An 18,873-nucleotide genomic window follows, 5' to 3' on the forward strand; every position below is an offset into this window, starting at 1 on the left:
GGAAATTTATGAAATCTGGCCTTAAAGTTTGAGGTACAAAACATGTATAAGTTCCCTTTGAAATTTTTTACCAAAAGTGACCAACTTCAAGCCCTTATGTTTCAATGATGAAAGACTAAAATGGAAAAACCTCCAACATCAATGTTGTATATCTTTACAAGATGGTCAATTTAGACTTAAAGTTTGCATCATTTGGATTTTTTATGAGAAAGTTATGGGCACTTGAAATTGGACATTTTCAACATTCAATGGTTTTGGTCCAAAGTGACCTATAATGTTTTATATTATCACATGTGTTTCTTTTAGGATTATGAAATTTTGTCCAACATAACATTTTAAGTAGACAACTTAATATTTCCAATTCAATTGGTCTCACCTAAAAATAATAAACAATGAAGAAGTTAGGTCCTTGGGAAGTTGACCAAAAATTAGGGTTTCAGTCAAAATGACCTATAATGTTTTGAAATTAATGATGACCTTCCAAGTTTCAAATGAATTTTTGATGAACATGAAAGTTGTTCATGTGGTTATTAAGAACATTTTTTATCTTGGGGTCATCTTCATTTTGCAAACACATTAAAAGTTGTATCTCAGTGATCTTCAGTTTAGTTAGATGACTTGACTGGTCAACTTCTCAAGGCCAAACATCAAATCTTGATGAATGAGTGATTGAGGACACTCACATAGGCTCATATATTCATAAAATAATTAATGAAATAACTTCCCTTGATTGAATTTGATCATATGTTGAGGTTGCTTCATGAGCAAGGCACAGTCAATGCACATTTGAATTAGGGTTTCCTTGGGAAACAATTCTCAAGCCCTTTGGTTTATCTTGATCAAATTGGCAAATTGAGATACTTGGGAGACATGTGTGATGATTTAGAGCTTTGGGAACCATTGTCATGCTTGTTCTTATTTTCATCTAGCCACTTCATTGAGCATAAGAGCCTCCTAGGAGCAGAGGATCTCATGATTACTTGAGCTTCAAAACAAAAGAGGTTAGTGACATATTTTTGTTCTTTTCGTTAGTAAACAAAATAAGAAAAGCAATAATATACAATTCAAGCATGCTTGGTGGTCTCAAACCAACTCACACAAGTCCCAACCCAAGGGTTAAGGAGCCACACATGCTATGATCCTTGAGACAATGCAAATGAGCAATGATATGATGCCATGAGGGATCTTAGGGTCAAAATTAGATGCCCCTATTTAAGTTCATTCTAGACGGAGATATGAAGGTTAAAATCTTCGTCTCGACGAGGTAGAATAGGCTTAAATAATAACAAAGAGACAAATTTTGGTCCCTAAGAGACCTCATGATGCAGATGTATGCATGCAAAAAGTTAATACTCTGTGGGGAAATATGGCCACAAAGGAAAAAGAAATCAGAGAGAGGCCGAAAGCCCATATGAGTAGCACACTCACTAGGGAGACAGAGACTCTGGGGAGAAATAAGGGTAAAATGCGTGAGCAGGTCACGACTTGAAAACTTGCTAGGAGACACGAAGGGATTCCATCAATGGAAAGACTCGAGCTGACGCAAAGATGCATGTATTGGGGAATAGGCCAATACAGCAAACTATCCACAAAGGATAATTCGGATAAAAATCCGGACTCAAACAGGGAAATCCATAAAGGACTCAGCTGAGGAAGAAAACAACGAGATATTACTGGTTACTGGGTAATAAATTCAAAGAGAGACATGTTATCGAGACACCGGTTACTAGGTGAGAAAATCAACATGCTCGGGGAGAAAGAATATCTAAGACCGGTATAAGGGTGAGAGATATCAATCATCCGAAACATCTGAGGAAAACCTAAAAGGTATATATCAACTCAGGAAAACCTGACTCCACATGGGACAAAAAGTCATAATAGGGAGCAGAAGGAAGGAACACCAAGGATACCGGTTACTAGGCATATAATAGATGACCAACCAGGCGTGAATTGGGAACATCCAAGACACTCATCATCCGAAAAGGAGGGCTGAAAAAGCAAACTCAATTTACAGGATGGGCATTCGATTCCATAAGGAAATACGAATCTTACTCTACTGGGGAAGAACAAAGACTTCGACTGAAGAGCGCATGAGATATATTATCTATTACCGTCAGAACGTAGATAACATACTCGCATGGAAGATTATCCGCAACCGGTTTTTGGGTTAATAAAGGATAAATCGACCGAAAAGAAAAGACATCGGGATACCGGTTACTGGGTATAAAATGATGACCAATCAAAAGGAGAAACAATCATTACCAAACAAAAGGGTAAATGAAAGATGAGTCGCGGGGGATAAATTGCTTGACAAAAGCAATTATCCAGAGATATATCACCGGTTACTGGGTGAAATACTCAAAATGAAGGAATATCAATACCGAATATTGGTTAAAGATAACCAACAAATAGGGGATTACCTCTACCGGTTACTGGGTAGAAAACCACATAAATAGGACTTACAACTACCGGTTACTGAGTAGAAGGCCACAAGATCCATTGGGGAAAAGAATGAACAGTTACTGGTTACTGAGCAATTGAACAACTAAACCACAGGGAACTGTAGGGGAATAACAAGAAAGGAGTCAATCTAGGAACAAACTAGAGAGACACAATGAAACAAGACTCAACCCAATGAGGATATAACTCAGTGGAGTAATTCCATCCCAATACATAATTAGGGAGGAAACTGAAACAATAATCATCCACGAGGATATAACTCAGTGGGGAATGATAAAGGAAAGATAGACACTTTCTACCTATGAGGCTGACTCTATATATGGAGAGATCAGACACAAACATCTGCTTGGGGAAGAACATTTCACCAATAGCAGGAGATAACAAGCAAAGATATATGGAAAAAAATGTAACATGAATATCTGAATGCTATGATTATGCATGTATATGCGTGGTTTATGCATGATTAATGCTGACAGACAGACATATCTAACACAAACAGGTCCGAGAATCAATGGACGGACATCCGGTATAACATCTCAAAAGAGAAAGGCAGGGGCCACAGGAGAAATCACTTCTGGCGGGGATACATCAACTACCAAGATCTACCGACCACCGCTGGGGATCAGAGACCGCTGTTGGGGATCAGAGACCATTGCTGGGGATGAAAAGGTCAAAATTGTCAACCACCGGGGATAGGCAAAGTCTCAGCCGGGGAACTTGCAGAGATATCAATAAGATCTAACATATAGGAACTCTATTGGGGATCTTATCAGGGGAAGATGTGAGACTCCGCGGGGATCAACCACCAACCAGGTATATGCTGCTGAACAGACATAAAATCCTATGTAGAGGAAACTCTACTGGGAGTTCAACACGGATAAGATCCGTCGTAGAAGAAACTCTACTAGGGAAACTTATCAAGGAATGATATGAAATCCTGTGGGGAACAACCACCCAAACAGGAGTTCCCACAATCAAAACAAAACCTTCTCATCTGCTGGAGAGACATCACTGCTAAGGGGAGAGCGAACTAACTTACCCCGCTAGGGGAGGAAACAACATCTTCACCACCAGCTCCACTCGGAAGAAACTTTTCAATACGGAGGGGAAAAACCATTAATAGGCTCTGATCAGACAACTCCACTGGGGAAAGACTGTAGGGGATCCAACTGGGGATAGTCTGCCGTGAGCAACCCTACTGGGGGCGAGTTGTAAGCCAACCTGTTGGGGATAACTACAAGTATCTCCAGAGGAACCGTCCTGGATAAGGGATCGGAAACGAATTCTTTGTCAACACGTGATATGCTAGGGATGAAAAGGGGAACAAACCTTTCACCAACTGCTCTAAACAACTACTGCTGAGGAGATATCTGAAAGATAGCTTTGCAGGAAGCACATGCTGACTCCTGCTGAGGACTTCTACCCATGCTGGGAACTTCCGCTCACTGGAGATAGACAAACTTCCTCATGAATAGATAGCATATCAACTTTTATCAATCTATAAGGGATTTTAGGTCAGTCCACACAAGGAACGACAACCATATAGTTGATAAAACACAAATGCTGGACTCAGACTCTCTGGGGAGTAAGGATGTTTGATATAGAGGTATACACATGTCTTAAAAAAAAGATCAAGGCCAAAACTCCAGACTCTCTAGGGATTTGATGATGTATCACCCTTCTCTGCGCTCGCTGGGGAGACAACTTGAAAGATGATGGAGAGGAAACAAACATGTCAGGCATTGTGAATGTTCATTTTGTTTAAAAGCAGTTTTATAAAAACTTTATCCTTTATCCTTTCAGTCATTGTGAATGTTCATTTTGTTTAAAAACAGTTTTATAAAAACTTTATTTGTTTAAAACAATAATATTTATCAATTAAAACATGCAAACGTTTGTTAAACAGAAACAAATAAGAGTGCAAATAATTGGATAAAGGCTCAAATTTATTTGATAGAATGGTAGTCCGCAAATGGTGAGACTCCATGGATCTTTACAAATTTGAAATTGGTGATATATATTGGAAAAAGGGCTACATTGAACATAATGACCATTTCTCCACCAAATCTGAATCCAATGTATTTGAAGCTTCAGTTGACGATGACTGAGCGAGAATCTTTGACAGATGACAGTTGAAGAACAAAGTTTTGTCAGGATGCAGTTACTTGCCAAATCCCTAATTTTTGCCTAGATTCCCCCAGGGTGAGGTACTCAATCTAGCGGAATATATATATTCATTTTTTTTCATGTCTCTAACTTTTGCCTGGATCGCCCTTTCGGGTTTTCAATCCACGAGATGCTCACTTTTGCCTAAGTCGCCCTTTCGGGTTTTCAACTTAGCGAGCTATTCTGTTTTTATTTTTAGGCGAAGTATTTCTTGACTGCATCTGAATTCACAAGACGAGTGAAATCCTCCTCATCCATAGTTGTAAGTATCAAAGCACCGCCTGAAAAGGCTCTCTTGACAACATATGGACCTTCATAGTTTGGAGTCCACTTGCCCCTGGAATCGGACGCGAAAGACAAAACTTTCTTGAGCATGAGGTCACCTTCTCGGAACACGTGAGGCTTGACCTTCTTACCAAAGGCTTTCTTCATCCTTTGTTGATACAACTGGCCATGGCACATGGCAGTTAATCTCTTCTCTTCAATCAAATTCAGTTGGTCATAACGACTCTGAAACCATTCAGCCTCAGTCAACTTGGCTTCCATCAAGACTCTCATTGACGGGATCTCAATCTCCACGGGGAGCATATCCTCCATGCCATATACAAGAGAGAAAGGGGTTGCCCCTGTTGAAGTGCGGACAGATGTACGATAGCCGTGCAAGGCAAATGGCAGCATCTCGTGCCAATCTTTGTACGTAACAACCATCTTCTGGATAATCCTCTTGATGTTCTTGTTAGCAGCTTCAATAGCCCCATTCATCTTAGGTCTATAGGGAGAAGAGTTATGATGTGCAATCTTGAACTCGCTACATAGCTCTTTCATCATTTTGTTGTTCAAGTTCGATCCATTATCAGTAATGATCTTGTCCGGCACACCATATCGGCATATGAGTTGATTCTTAATAAACTTCACAACCACCTGCCTGGTCACATTCGCATACGATGCCGCTTCAACCCACTTAGTGAAGTAATCAATTGCTACAAGAATAAAACGGTGACCCTTAGACACCTTTGGCTCTATCATGCCAATCATGTCAATTCCCCACATAGAGAAAGGCCATGATGATGAAATAACATTCAGAAGTGTCGGGGGAATATGAATCTTATCCGCATAAATCTGACACTTGTGGCATTTCTTCACATATTTGCAGCAGTCATACTCCATTGTCAGCCAATAGTAGCCTGCTCTCAACATCTTCTTAGCCATAGCATGCCCATTGGAATGAGTACCAAATGAACCCTCATGGACCTCAGTCATCAACAGGTCTGCTTCGTGTATATCCACACATCTGAGAAGAACCATGTCAAAATTCCTCTTATAAAGCACATCACCATCGAGGTAGAAACTGCCAGATAATCTCCTCAAAGTTTTCTTATCTTTAACAGATGCCCCAGGCGGGTAAATCTGACTTTGGAGAAAGCACTTGATATCATAATACCATGGCTTATCATCTTTCACTTCTTCAACTGCAAATACATGAGTTGGTCTATCCAAGCGCATCATGGTGATATTGGGGACTTCATTCCAATATTTCACCATAATCATTGAAGCAAGTGTAGCAAGAGCATCTGCCATCCGATTCTCATCTCGAGGAATATGATGGAAGTCAACCTCAGTAAAGAAAGTTGAAATCCTCCTCGCATAATCTCTGTATGGGATGAGGCCAGGTTGATTCGTCTCCCATTCACCCTTAATCTGATTAACCACAAGGGTCGAATCGCCATAAACATCATGATGTTTGATCCTAAGATCAATACATTCTTCTAAACCCAAAAGACAGGCCTCATACTCCGCCATATTATTCGTGCATTTGAAAGTTAGCCTTGCTGTAAAAGGAAAATGTGTGCCCTGAGGAGTAATAATCACTGCCCCAATACCATTTCCATATTGATTAACAGCGCCATCGAACACCATACCCCATCGGGAACCAGGCTTTGGCCCTTCATCGAGTGTAGGCTCATCGCAATCTTTCATCTTCAAATACAGAATCTCCTCATCCGGGAAGTCATACTGAATAGACTGGTAATCCTCAATTGGTTGATGTGCCAAGTGGTCAGCCAAGATACTACCTTTAATAGCTTTCTGAGCTCGATACTCAATATCATACTCAGATAACAACATCTGCCAACGGGCAATCCTCCCAGTTAAAGCAGGCTTCTCAAAGATATACTTGATTAGATCCATTTTGGATATCAACCAAGTCGTATTATTCAACAAATACTGGCGTAAGCGCTTAGCAGCCAAAGCCAAAGCACATCATGTCTTCTCAAGCGTTGAGTATCGAGACTCACAATCAGTGAACTTCTTACTCAAGTAGTATATTGCATATTCTTTTTTCCCTGATTCATCTTGTTGACCAAGGACACAACCCATGGAATCATCAAGCACAGTTAAATACATAATCAATGGTCTCCCTTCAACAGGCAGAGACAGAATCGAAGGCTCGGACAGATACTCTTTGATACTGTCAAAGGCCTTCTGGAAATCCTCGGCCCAATCATGACGCTGATCTTTCTGGAGGAGCTTGAATATAGGTGCACATGTGGCAGTCATGTGGGATATAAATCTGGAAATATAATTCAAGCGGCCAAGAAAACCTCAGACTTGCTTTTCAGTTTTGGGCGCAGGCATCTCTTGTATAAATATGATGATGTTGAAATAGCAAATTATATAAGCATTACTTCAGCCTGGCAAAACTAGCTTGTTTGTGTAATAGCTTTTCCTTCCCTACGACTAGTAGGTAACTCACTACCTTTATAGAGTAAGAATCATTCCTGCTTCCAGACTTAACCTTCGCCTGCACAGAAATTATAGGAACTTAACTGAGACCTGGTTAAGGGAAGAAGGTTTATCATCCTGTTGTTTCCATATCTGTTGCCACTGTTCTCTTTGCAATTTAATTTTATGTGGGAATAACTGAAATAACCGTTGTTCAAATAGCTGTAAGCGGTGGGGATGAAGTTAGTTAATCAGACTCAGTTGTGCTAGAATCTGTTGTGGGACTTGAGCTTGTGGCATATCGATAATATGAGTATGCATTGAGAAATATAACTTTCGATTTCATGTCCAGATGAAATGCAATTTCCAACTAATGGCACTACTTCCTCAATAGGAAATTAACTTCTAAGTTGGCTAAGGTAAGATAATCTTTTTCTTGCAATAACAGGTCTTTCTGGTGAGTGAATAAGAGCTCTTCGTAACCGCAGCTAAAGGCTTAGCCTAGCCCTAAAGCAAGCAAATGACATATAGAAATAGTAGGCATCACATGCCCTTGCCTTTTTTCTTTTCTTACCTCGTTTTCTTCCTTTAAAGCAACTGACATCCATGTAGAAAAAGGTTCACAGGTGGACAAAGAGGGTTGTCCCTTGGTTTGCAGCGAATATATTGTCTTTAGCCAATAGCAGTAGGAGTGACTGGCACTGGCTTTCGGGATATCAATAATACATATGCAATGTGTCGCATCTACTTGACCCTCGGGCGCGAAGGCCTTTCCCCTCTCCTCAAATATCTACAAAAGGAATTGACAGTGAATTCTATGACTTTCCTTCTAAGACATGGTAATTGCTTTCAAGGGCTAGATGCTGCAAGTGAATCAAAAGTATAGAAAGGGTAAGCTCTTTCACTTCATTCTCTCGCTCTCTCTATCTCTTTCTATTTTTCGTATAGAAAGATGACACACTTGAACTTGACTGATTTTCTTAGTAATAAATAATAATCAGAAATCATCCATCTCATAAGCATTTGAAAGTACATTCTAAACAAATGAATGCTATATGCTTAACACAAAGAAATTGATTTGAGATTCCCTAAGTAAGTCGGTGAATGCGTTCTTTTTGCTTGCGCATTCACGGATCTCTGCCTACCTGTTCTTCCCCCACCAAATCCGTACTTGGCTATGTATGGGAAGATGCCTAACTTACCATAGAAGTCAAGGATGGTCAAGGTGCTTATTCCACCCAAGGATCCGTGGTGTGGTCTGCAAGAAAAAATAAGATAAAAAAGAAGCATCAATAGGGTCACAGTCTCCAAAAGTAGAGTGACAAGGGCTCAGCCTTTAATTACACATATAGGTTAGTTCATAGTCCCCTTACCAATGAGAATTCGTCCTCTTTTATGGAGAACAATCGAAAGCAAAGGCAGCGATCATAACAACCGGTCCGAAGGAGAAAGACTGTCTTTTCCCGATCGTCGAATGCGAAGAAGGTAGTACAAGTAAGCAAGAGGTTTAGATAAATACTCGACCATAAGGAGAGGGGGAGAAGCTAACCCTCGTTCCCAAGTCTTCTTCCACCTCACTCCTGGCTTTGGAAGGTCGTTTCTATATTCGTATATAGAGATAGACGTAAGGTTGGGGCTGGACCGGGCAAACCCCGACTTCCGACGTACAACAAGATCAAGCCCAAACATCGTTCAGTTTTTTCCTCCTCTTCTTGTTCTATTAATTAGAAGCACCCAGCAGCGCCACGCCGCTACTCCTCAAATAGGTGGTGGTTGCTTTTTTGGTGTAGATCTAGTCTTTTCCTTTGTGCAACCGAACTTTGTAACAGGTATCGCTCATCAAATGAACGATTCAGTGATGCAGCTCATACCAAGGAAGTAGGAGACTGGGAGTTCGATTTCCTTTATGACATTCGCCTTGCACCTTACACTAAACTTAATCTCTTGCACGCGCGTATAAGAATACCTTGTTGGCTATTCCTTATTCTTGATAGAACAGTAAGGAGAGATTCTGAAATCTCTTGACTTCATAGCTACGCACCTTTCAAACATACTTTTCTTATCTTACTCCAAGATCGAAAAGAACATCATATCATCGGTTATACTATCCTGGAGTAGTTAGAGTAGTACTTGCTAAAGCTAAAGGTTTTATCCCGCTAAAAAAAGTCTACTAGATAAGCCAAGTAAGAAGTTAGTGCCAGATACAGATGAAATGGTTTTCTCTCCTTTTTACAGAAGTAAATTCCTCCTCCCCCTAGGGTATGGGTACTTATATTTTTAAGCTTTAGAGAGTCCAGGTCCAGCGGAAGACTAAGTAAGGTACGATATAAAGTCCAATCAATCTCCTCCAACAGAGGGCTCTGACCTGACCACAGTCAATCAGTCTATTGTTCTGGTTCTAAAGAGTTTAACCCCGAAAAGGGAAGACTCCTCGTTTTTAGCTTGGTCCAGGTGTGGCATATCTTTCCCATATAGTAGCCCCGACAAGAGCAGTTACGTCTTTTGCTAAAGCCCTTACTAATTTACTAAACCACCAGGAACTAGTCTGGTTTGATATAAGCCTAGCTACCATAGAAAGCATAGTAAGAAGAGCTGAAAAGATAGCCAGCCATCTTACTCTCGGACCTTAATAAAGGAAGAACTTAAGCCTTTCTTAATAAGAAAAAAAAACTAAGATGAGCTAACTTGGCTTAGTGCCGGAAATGGAATCACAGCAAGAAAGAAGGGTAGGGCATACCTTTTTTAGGATTTCTACCCTAAAATGACTGAACTGCCTTTCGAACTGAACTACCACGACTCTCGCTAACTGCATCGGATTTTGTAGATAAAAGAAGACTAGCTGAAAGAGCTTATTTGATTCCGAACCGTTACGCTTTCATATATTAGTGTAGTGCGCTTAGCGCTTCCTGAACCAATTGAAGTAAGGAATATGAGGATCAGAGCGCTAGCATCCCTTGCTCTCGATCGATTGCTCACCGCCGTCTGACCGGAACAAAAAAAGGAATAGAATAGGGGACACCTTTAGGTATAAGCATGAAGTACGCCCGAGCAAGCTAAATTCTTTCTATGTAATAATCGTGCTAGGCTATGCCCCTGGACCTTTTGGTATCCAGAAAGAAAAGCAAAGGAAGGAAGTGGGTTTGATCCTATTTTCTATCAAAGTGGGTTCTACCACTACAAGCCCAATCCTACTACCCAGATGATCGATCGTCTTGGGTAAGATCTTTCTTTATCAAAATATTAGTTGGATGCCTACACGCGATCCTTTTTTGCCTCCTTATATCGAGGAAGAGAAAAAAAGGCCTATATAAAAAGTAGAAACTACTTATACTTCTATCATAACACGGATCACGCTGTATATAGATTGGATGTATGTCTGAGCTATCTTCTTTGTACCATTTAGAGGGTTGGCTGTGATTTCCCGGGGGCAGGACACGAAGCCCCAACATGCATAGTCTAGCACTACGATGGAAACTGGATATCTGCCTTTGTGAGTACCTATCTTCTTATAGGAAATTGCTATTCAACAAAATAGAAGATTACAAAGATTCAGCCTTAATCTTAGTAGAAGTGGGTAGCGGCACTGGGTAGACGGTCTATCCCCCATTAACTTAAGTAGTATTTACAATTTACTCTCTGTCTCTAAAAAAACCGTAACACAGTCCAGGATAAGTGTGACCGCGTAATGCCCCCGTAACTTCGAGAGAAGGTTTCTGAACTCCTATCTATTCAACCTGGCCTATCTTTTTTCTAACAAGAGGACGCTAAAATAAAAATGATAGCGAACTAGAAAGATACTGATAGAAGCAAAATATAAAATCATAGACACCGGAGAGAACGACCATACCAGATGATAGCTATCTTAGAGAATGCTAATTTTACCATCAGAGAGAGCACCCTATTACATATTGCGTCGCTCTTCTCTCTATCGTAGTTCTTTCTCGCAGAGTAAGGATTTTTAATTCTATACTAATTCGTATGGCATAAAGGAAAACATTTTGGCTATTACATCTATGGGTCAACGACTTTCTGGAGTCTCTAAAAGAGGGGATGGAAGCAATGTCCAATCCCATTATTCTAACTTATAATATAACTCGATCATCTCATAGATGAAGAAGTGAGCAAGCCTTTCTCCAATGGATTCTAACAGCGCAGACTAGGCATCGTTATCCGATTAAAATTTCTATATTAGTAATAAAGCCCCTTGTTTCAAGGCTAGGGCTTCCCGGTTTAATTGCTATTTGAATTTAGCAGCATTGGCCGTAGAATCAAATATGGACGGTGATTGACCAATAGATCTGTCGATCGAGACCTTGCTTCACCACGCCCAAGCCAGAGGCTAAGTAGAGTTGAATAAGGTGAAGAGGGATACCGCTCATAAAGAGCTTGGTTAAGTGGTATGCCTTGCTGGTTGGATCATAATCCCCTCCCTTTCTTTCGACTTGCTTGCTACTGGATTCGTTCCCTCACTCCCAATAGAATAGATAAAGCAATGATAAACCGCTCGGGACCCATATTCCCATGGTCCCTTCACTCAACAAAAAGTCCTAACAATAAGGATATTATATAACAGATACGATGTCTAACTACTATAACAAAGTCATCAACTTAGACTACTTTCAGATAAGGGTTGTTATACAAGTCAACTATTATCGTACAATGATGATCAAAATAACTTTACTGTTGTTGATCCCTTTTCGAGTTCCTTCGTTCCAGTCCAGCGGCGGAAGGGGAGACTTAGATCTTGTCAGTTCATAACGAAAACGGCATCCGGTGGTATCCTATCGTCGTAAAAAAAGAATTAATTGCTTAAAAAAGGGAATGAGCTCTCACAAGTTGAGTTTTTTCGGCCAGATTTAGCGTATCAGAAATTTCGTATAGAGAGAAGAATAAATTTTCCTTTTTCTTGCTGTTGTTAAACAGGTTGTGCCTTCGGCCGCCTATGATAGGGGGGCCCTTTCAACTCCTTGTTGAAGTTGCAAAGCTCGTTGAGGCAGACCTAGACAGAAAGATAAATGGTCATTCGAGAATAAGGGTCGTGGAAGAATTGGGTTCGATTCCCATAGCCCCACCACGGATCACGAGGGCGAAAAAGACGGAAAATTTCTTATATAAAGAAGAGCCACGCTCTTGAAGCCCTAATAAATAGGCAACATCGGTTCGAATCTGAACCGAATTAGGGGCATCGTCTTGGAGTCTTACGATAATGAGTTATCATAAAAATTTATGACTCATTCTCTTTGATTGCTTTTAGTCGCCCTTTTTTCTTATTCTTAGTTTCTCACACTAAACTCTTCAATCCTTTCGAATCTTTCTCCCATGCATAATTTGTTGGTCAACAACCACAACTCAATAGAATGAATTCTTTAAGACTTCAGACTCTCTTTCTGTCCGAAGGGAATCAATAATTAATTTTAGGTACTTTATTATGAAGCCCACCAATCAATTAATACTTTTGAATGCAATTAACTCAATGTGTCATGAGATGGAAAAGCAAGAAAACACTCTCCCAAGTCAGAATTTTGAGCTATATAATTGTGCCAAAAATACCACAACCAAGGCACTAACCGATACGGTCCAAAACCTTCCCAACAGCTGACAAATCTGGAACGCGTTGAACGATGGCGTCCTAATGGTGTCACTGTTGTTGTCACTGTTGGATGAGAGAAACTAACCAAGAATTCCGGCATGACATGAAAGAGGAATGGAATTCCTAGTAGGCAGGCATTAACCGATACGATCCAAAACCTTCACGACGACTGATAAATCTAGAACGCATTGAACAATGGTGTCCTAATGGCGTCACTGTTGTTGTCACTGCTGGATGAGAGAAGCTAACCAGGAACTCCAGCGTGACGCAAAAGAGGAAAGGAATTCCTAGTAAGATTCTTGTGCTAAGTACTTATGCTAAGAAGCTTTTTCTCAAAGTAAATTTTCTCGCTTGCACGGGCACATAAGCACCAAAAGGATCTTTAGAGATCTCTCTTGTTCATAAATCTTGAAACCAAATCAATAATATATCCATTTCTCAATATATCTTTCTAAGTAATGGGAAATGCACCGTCCACTGAATCTTCCTACCGAAGAAGCCACAGGTATTATAACTCAGTCAATTTATGAATATGAATTCTATAGTTTTCTTCTTTAAAAAAAGATTGGAAGGAGCTTAAGGTTTGGATTATTTTTGATTCATTTACTTTGTCATTATTAGATAGGGCACATCATTGTGTTCACAGTGTACTGAATTTCAAGATCAAGATTTCATCATGCCATTCAAATTTCAAGATCAAGATTTCATCATGCCATTCAAATTAATACAAGACAGACTGAATTCAACACTTGTCCATCATAAACCAAATTGTGAATTCCACTTTGCTTAATTGATAACATCATTCATTTTTAAAAAATCTAGTTCTTTGAATAGTTTTTTAAGTCGGTGAAGTCCTCGAATATGTTAATTTTTAGTAAGATTCTGGTTTTATGATATTTGAATAATAAATTTTAAACATTAAAAAAAGAACATTGAAAATATATATTATAAATCTTTATTTTCTTTCAAGAATATTATAAATTATATATTATTTTCTATTTTATAATTTAATATTTTTCTAATTTCATTAATATAAGAATATTTTATAAATAATTAGTATATTTTAATTTATAACTCGTTTTAAGTATTTTACACAAATCAAAGTGTCACGGATTAAGAAGCATAGATGGTGTATTTTGTAACTCAAGCCCCACTTCTCAAAAACAAACACATTCACACAAAAATATGAAAATAACAAATTTTCATAATAATTAATCAAACTAAACATTTTAATCAAATGAAGATCGATATCAATATAAAAAACAGAATTTAACAAATCATAAAACAGATCCACCTCAACATAACAAAATCACAACAAATCTAATATCAAAATATTTAGATTCATAATTAAAATTTAAAAATATAATAATAAAAAGAAATATCTGAAACCAGAAGAGAAAAGAACAATCATAATAAAACTATTCTTTTCTTTGAAAAATACAAAGTTTCAGCGGGTAAATAAAACCCAAACATTATAGCCACCGTGCGAACCGAAAAACCTATTAAAAAAGATCTTTCAGCTGTTTGAGGAGGCTGCAAGAGAAAAATAAATTTAAATTTTATAATAAATAAAAATGAATATCTGAAGAATTTTAGGTATGGAACTAAATAAAAAGAGTTCCCTACACTTGAAGAAAAAATATCAGATATTTGATATTTGATATGCGCCTCTGTCTGAACTAAACAACATTTATATATAAAATATAGTCGTTTAATTATTCGAAGGCGTGTGATTAATAAAATAACGAAAATTAAACTATTAAAAATTAGAGAAAAATGTGAAAGGCTGTTTGAAGATGATAACTGATATGAAGAACAGATTGAAGCTTCAATATGCCTATCTATGAGTGAAAACTAATAAACATTAGATTTCAATTACTATTTGCCTCCTAACTAAGTCGATTATGAAACTGATTATTTTCATAAGACTACTCAAAGAGGCATAAATGAATAAACAAGATATTTAATTTGAAAAAAAAAAAAGCAGATGCTGTTGAGATGAAAACAGATTATGATTAATTGAATGTGTGTGATTGAGAGAATTGGATCTCAAACTGAAAACTATAATATGAGATGGAGAGATCTAGAAGAAGAGAGATGCGGCAGATAAACTGAATTTAGGGTTTACAGGTTTCCGTTCGTGCCTTTTTAAAGTTATGATAATGGGTTTTCTGTTGTTGTAAGAACGGGCCGGTGAGATTTCGAGCCCAATAAGCCCATATAGGTCACTGAAAAGTAGAGGTATTTACTCTATCTAAATCTCAGTAATATCTATTTTACACTGTTATAACTTTAAATAAATTTATTTCTTTAAATTTTGTATATAAAATTTTATAAAATATGTGTTTCCGGTAACAATAAATATATGAGATTAATTGAAATACACTGTCAGTGTAAAAGGATTTTACACCATCAGTTAATTATAGACGTTGGATATTAAAAGAAGTTTGACTTTTATTTTAAAAATCTATAAAGTAATACAAACGAGTGATGGTGATGAACCGACAGTGTAAAACTTTTTACACTGACAGTATATAGTAATTAATCTCTAAATATATTATAGAAATTTAAATTTGAATTGAAATATAAGAAATTTTACCAACAAACTCATTACATATTTGCATATTTTTCTCTCTAATTTGAATTAAATATATGTGTGAAATTTTACTTATCAAAAATTGGATGTCTAGTCTCTTTCGAGACTATATCTACGAACAATCGTATCCACATGTAATTTTTATTATGATCGTAATTTTGCCTAGACTTCATGTAATTTTTGGAATTTTTTGATTTTCTTTTGTTTTCTTTAAAAATAATTTGGTTTTCCGGACGCTTAACTTTGTGTTTAAGTTTGATTTAGTGCTAATTAAAGCCCTAGAGGCCTATATAAGTTTCTTGTGACTTATAATATATTACCAAGTCCTTACCTTAATTTAGTTTATGTAATTTTTTTTTATAATTTATTGTATTGAGAAAGTTTCTTTGAAGAATATACAAGTATGTTTTTAATCATTAATATGTATGTCTTTAGTTTAGGATTAAACCTTTACAAAATTAGAGGTAAGATAGATATTATTCACACGTTGAAAGGGTGTGTCTTGGAATCCGAATGATAAATATCGAAAAAATCGAGTTGAGATGATGAAAGTGCCTACACCTCAGTTGAGAAAGTTCTATTTTTATAGTTATACTTTCAAATTGATTTTGAACAAATAGGTTGCACTGACGAAAGTGGGTATAACAACACACCGACAAAAAGTGTGTTGTTTACTATTTGCATGTTTTTATAGCTTGAGTTAGTTTTCTTATAATGAACCGTAATCTATATGAATTTGTTAGAGGCACGAATAGTTGACTTTATGCCCTGCTTTTAAGATTTATTTTCAAAACAAAGTAATCTTTCAAAACCAAACCATTTATCATCTTAGCTAACAACGATTTAATAAAACTCAATAATAAAACATTGATCTCTACAAAACGATATGCTATTTTATTAGTTCGATATAACCGTGCACTTGTGGCATATCAAGATTGTTCACCTACATCTATGAATAGTCAACCTAAATATGTATAGGACAAAACCTTCATTATACTAAATAGGAACTAGGGCTTAGCGGGCAACTTTTTCTGGCCATTCGCAAGACCCCTAGAAAATGGCCCAAGAGAGAACCTCGAGCGAAGAAACGCATAAAAAATGTAGACCTTCACTTGGCCAGAAGCAGACAATACCATACTAGAACGCATTTGATTAGACGGTTATTTACACAATGTGCCACGCCACACACGAAGGGTTTCAATTGCTCTTAATATATAAGGGTAAAGTGTCATATTTCATGCATTTAAGTTCAACCCCTTTCAGTCGCACCAAAAACTTACTGCACCGATCCAAAATATCATTTCACCGGTCACCGAACATTTTGGTTCCCTAACTCAAGATAGTTCATTGGTAATATACATTTTAATTTATCTTGTGGTTGAAGTTGGTAATAAGACACATAGGAACTATTACTTATAAAGTATGGTTGTCATCTTATTCTCAAACACGTTGTGTTTTCCACATGTTCCATCTCAAATATCATTAGGTGTGAAATATGTGATTATGTAATCAATTCCCTCCTCTCTTAAGCTTACGCTTTTTTGTGATCATTATTTTTTGTGTTTTTATTATCAATCAATTAATCTTAGCAATCCATCGTTTAAGGACACTCATATAATAGAACACATCATTTTAAAAATTAAGAAACCATATTTACTAATCCAAATTTTCATGATGCACAAGTTTTGAATCCTACTGTTCAATTTTCTCTTTCATTCATGTTGATTATATTTGAATCCTATAAATTCAGAATTATATTTCTTGATTGGGAAATTGAAATAAGCCTCTTAATATCATCATCATAAACAACAATATATAAGAAAATACATCACGAAACCAAACAAAAATCACAATAATGTTACATCATTCAATTCAAAAACCATGTAAAGTGAGAGGAATCAATGTGTTATATAATAATATGAATAATAATTTAATACATGAAACCAATACAAATCAATCCTTTAAAGAATTGTTATGGTAAATAACCATGTTTCATAAATTTAGAAAACAAATCCAAAAACAAGAGCAACAAATGAAGCAATTATTGTTGGCACAAAGAGGGTTGTAGCATCAGATGTAGGACTTGGAGCTGGTGCTTCTACAGCTGAAACAGTTGATGCTGCCATCATCATGACCACCACCATAGCAACAAAGAATTGATTTATCTTTGATGCCTCCATTTCTGAATTTAATTTGATACTTTCTTAATTTCTTTTGTGAAAAGAAATTAAGAAAGTTGGTATTCAGAAAGAAGGATCGGTAATGGGTGAATATTAATGGCGTGTGTTTGGGACTTTATATAGTTGTTGCAAGACAAGAGAAGATTAAAATAAACAACTATTTTTGGCAGGCTAGGTTGTTCCAACCATTGTCTTTGAGGATTTCAAGGATGCCCATTGGATCATGGATGGATGAGAAAGAGAGAGGGAATTGGTGGTTTCGGTTTGATTAAACAACACTTGTGATATGTTATTATTATAATTATTAAATGTATAAAAATGTAAAAAACACACACGCACACACACACACACACACACACACACACACACACACACACACACACACACACACACACACACACACACACACACACACACACACACACACACACACACACACACACACACACACACACACACACACACACACACACACACACACACACACATATATATATATATATATATATATATATATATATATATATATATAATGGGGTGCGCGCGTGTGTGGGTGTAAGAAAATGGGATTTGCACTGATAATGTAAAATAATTTTATAGTGTCAATTAATCTTTATCATGTATCTCGCCACATCATACTGTAATTTTTAAGTTAATGGTATGACATGGCTGAATGATGAATTCTCATTGGATGGCAGTGTAAAACTATTTTACAGTGTCGGTGAATACCTATCACTAGTACAAAAATACCTATTTAGCATAGGATGTTAAGTCATTTCACCTGCCACCTGACTTAAGAAGTGAAGTGGTGGCAATTTCGTAAATATTTATAACTTAGTTAGGCCGGGTGCATTTAAAACTGACTTAACAATATTAAATAAAAAATATATAATTCACATTAAAATTCTTAAGTCACTTGTATTCACTAACTGACTTAAGAAGTCTATTTATTAAGTCAGGTCTCGTGCACCTGACCTAAAATATTTTATTAACTTTTAATAAATTAAATTCCAATATATATCATGAGAGAATAGAATTCTGTATACATTAAAACACGTGGATAAATCAAAAGTTTCTCCTATCTATTATAGGTTACTAATACAAACGTGGATATGTAACCAACCACCCACTAAAATCGAGTAAATTTGAATTAACCATTC

At 37.1% G+C, this 18,873-nt stretch overlaps 1 protein-coding gene and 1 non-coding gene across 2 annotated transcripts; both read right to left on the bottom strand.

Moving 5' to 3' along the window:
• Window positions 1–14,581: 14,581 nt before the first annotated feature.
• LOC127116802 (small nucleolar RNA snoR138) lies at window positions 14,582–14,667 on the bottom strand. The gene has a single exon (XR_007801588.1). It is a non-coding gene; the product is annotated as a small nucleolar RNA snoR138 (small nucleolar RNA).
• Window positions 14,668–17,452: 2,785 nt separating this feature from the next.
• Window positions 17,453–17,783, bottom strand: LOC127115592 (arabinogalactan protein 21). Its single transcript, XM_051047102.1, has one exon. The coding sequence runs from the start codon at window positions 17,711–17,713 to the stop codon at window positions 17,534–17,536; it is 180 nt and encodes a 59-aa protein (XP_050903059.1). The 5' UTR covers window positions 17,714–17,783; the 3' UTR covers window positions 17,453–17,533.
• Window positions 17,784–18,873: the final 1,090 nt, after the last annotated feature.

The sequence above is a fragment of the Lathyrus oleraceus genome, chromosome 1 (genome assembly GCF_024323335.1).
Source record: "Lathyrus oleraceus cultivar Zhongwan6 chromosome 1, CAAS_Psat_ZW6_1.0, whole genome shotgun sequence".
Taxonomy (NCBI): domain Eukaryota; kingdom Viridiplantae; phylum Streptophyta; class Magnoliopsida; order Fabales; family Fabaceae; genus Lathyrus; species Lathyrus oleraceus.

Coding starts and splice junctions, on each gene's coding strand:
- LOC127115592 (XM_051047102.1), bottom strand. CDS start 17,713: ATGGAGGCATCAAAGATAAATCAATTCTTTGTTGCTATGGTGGTGGTC.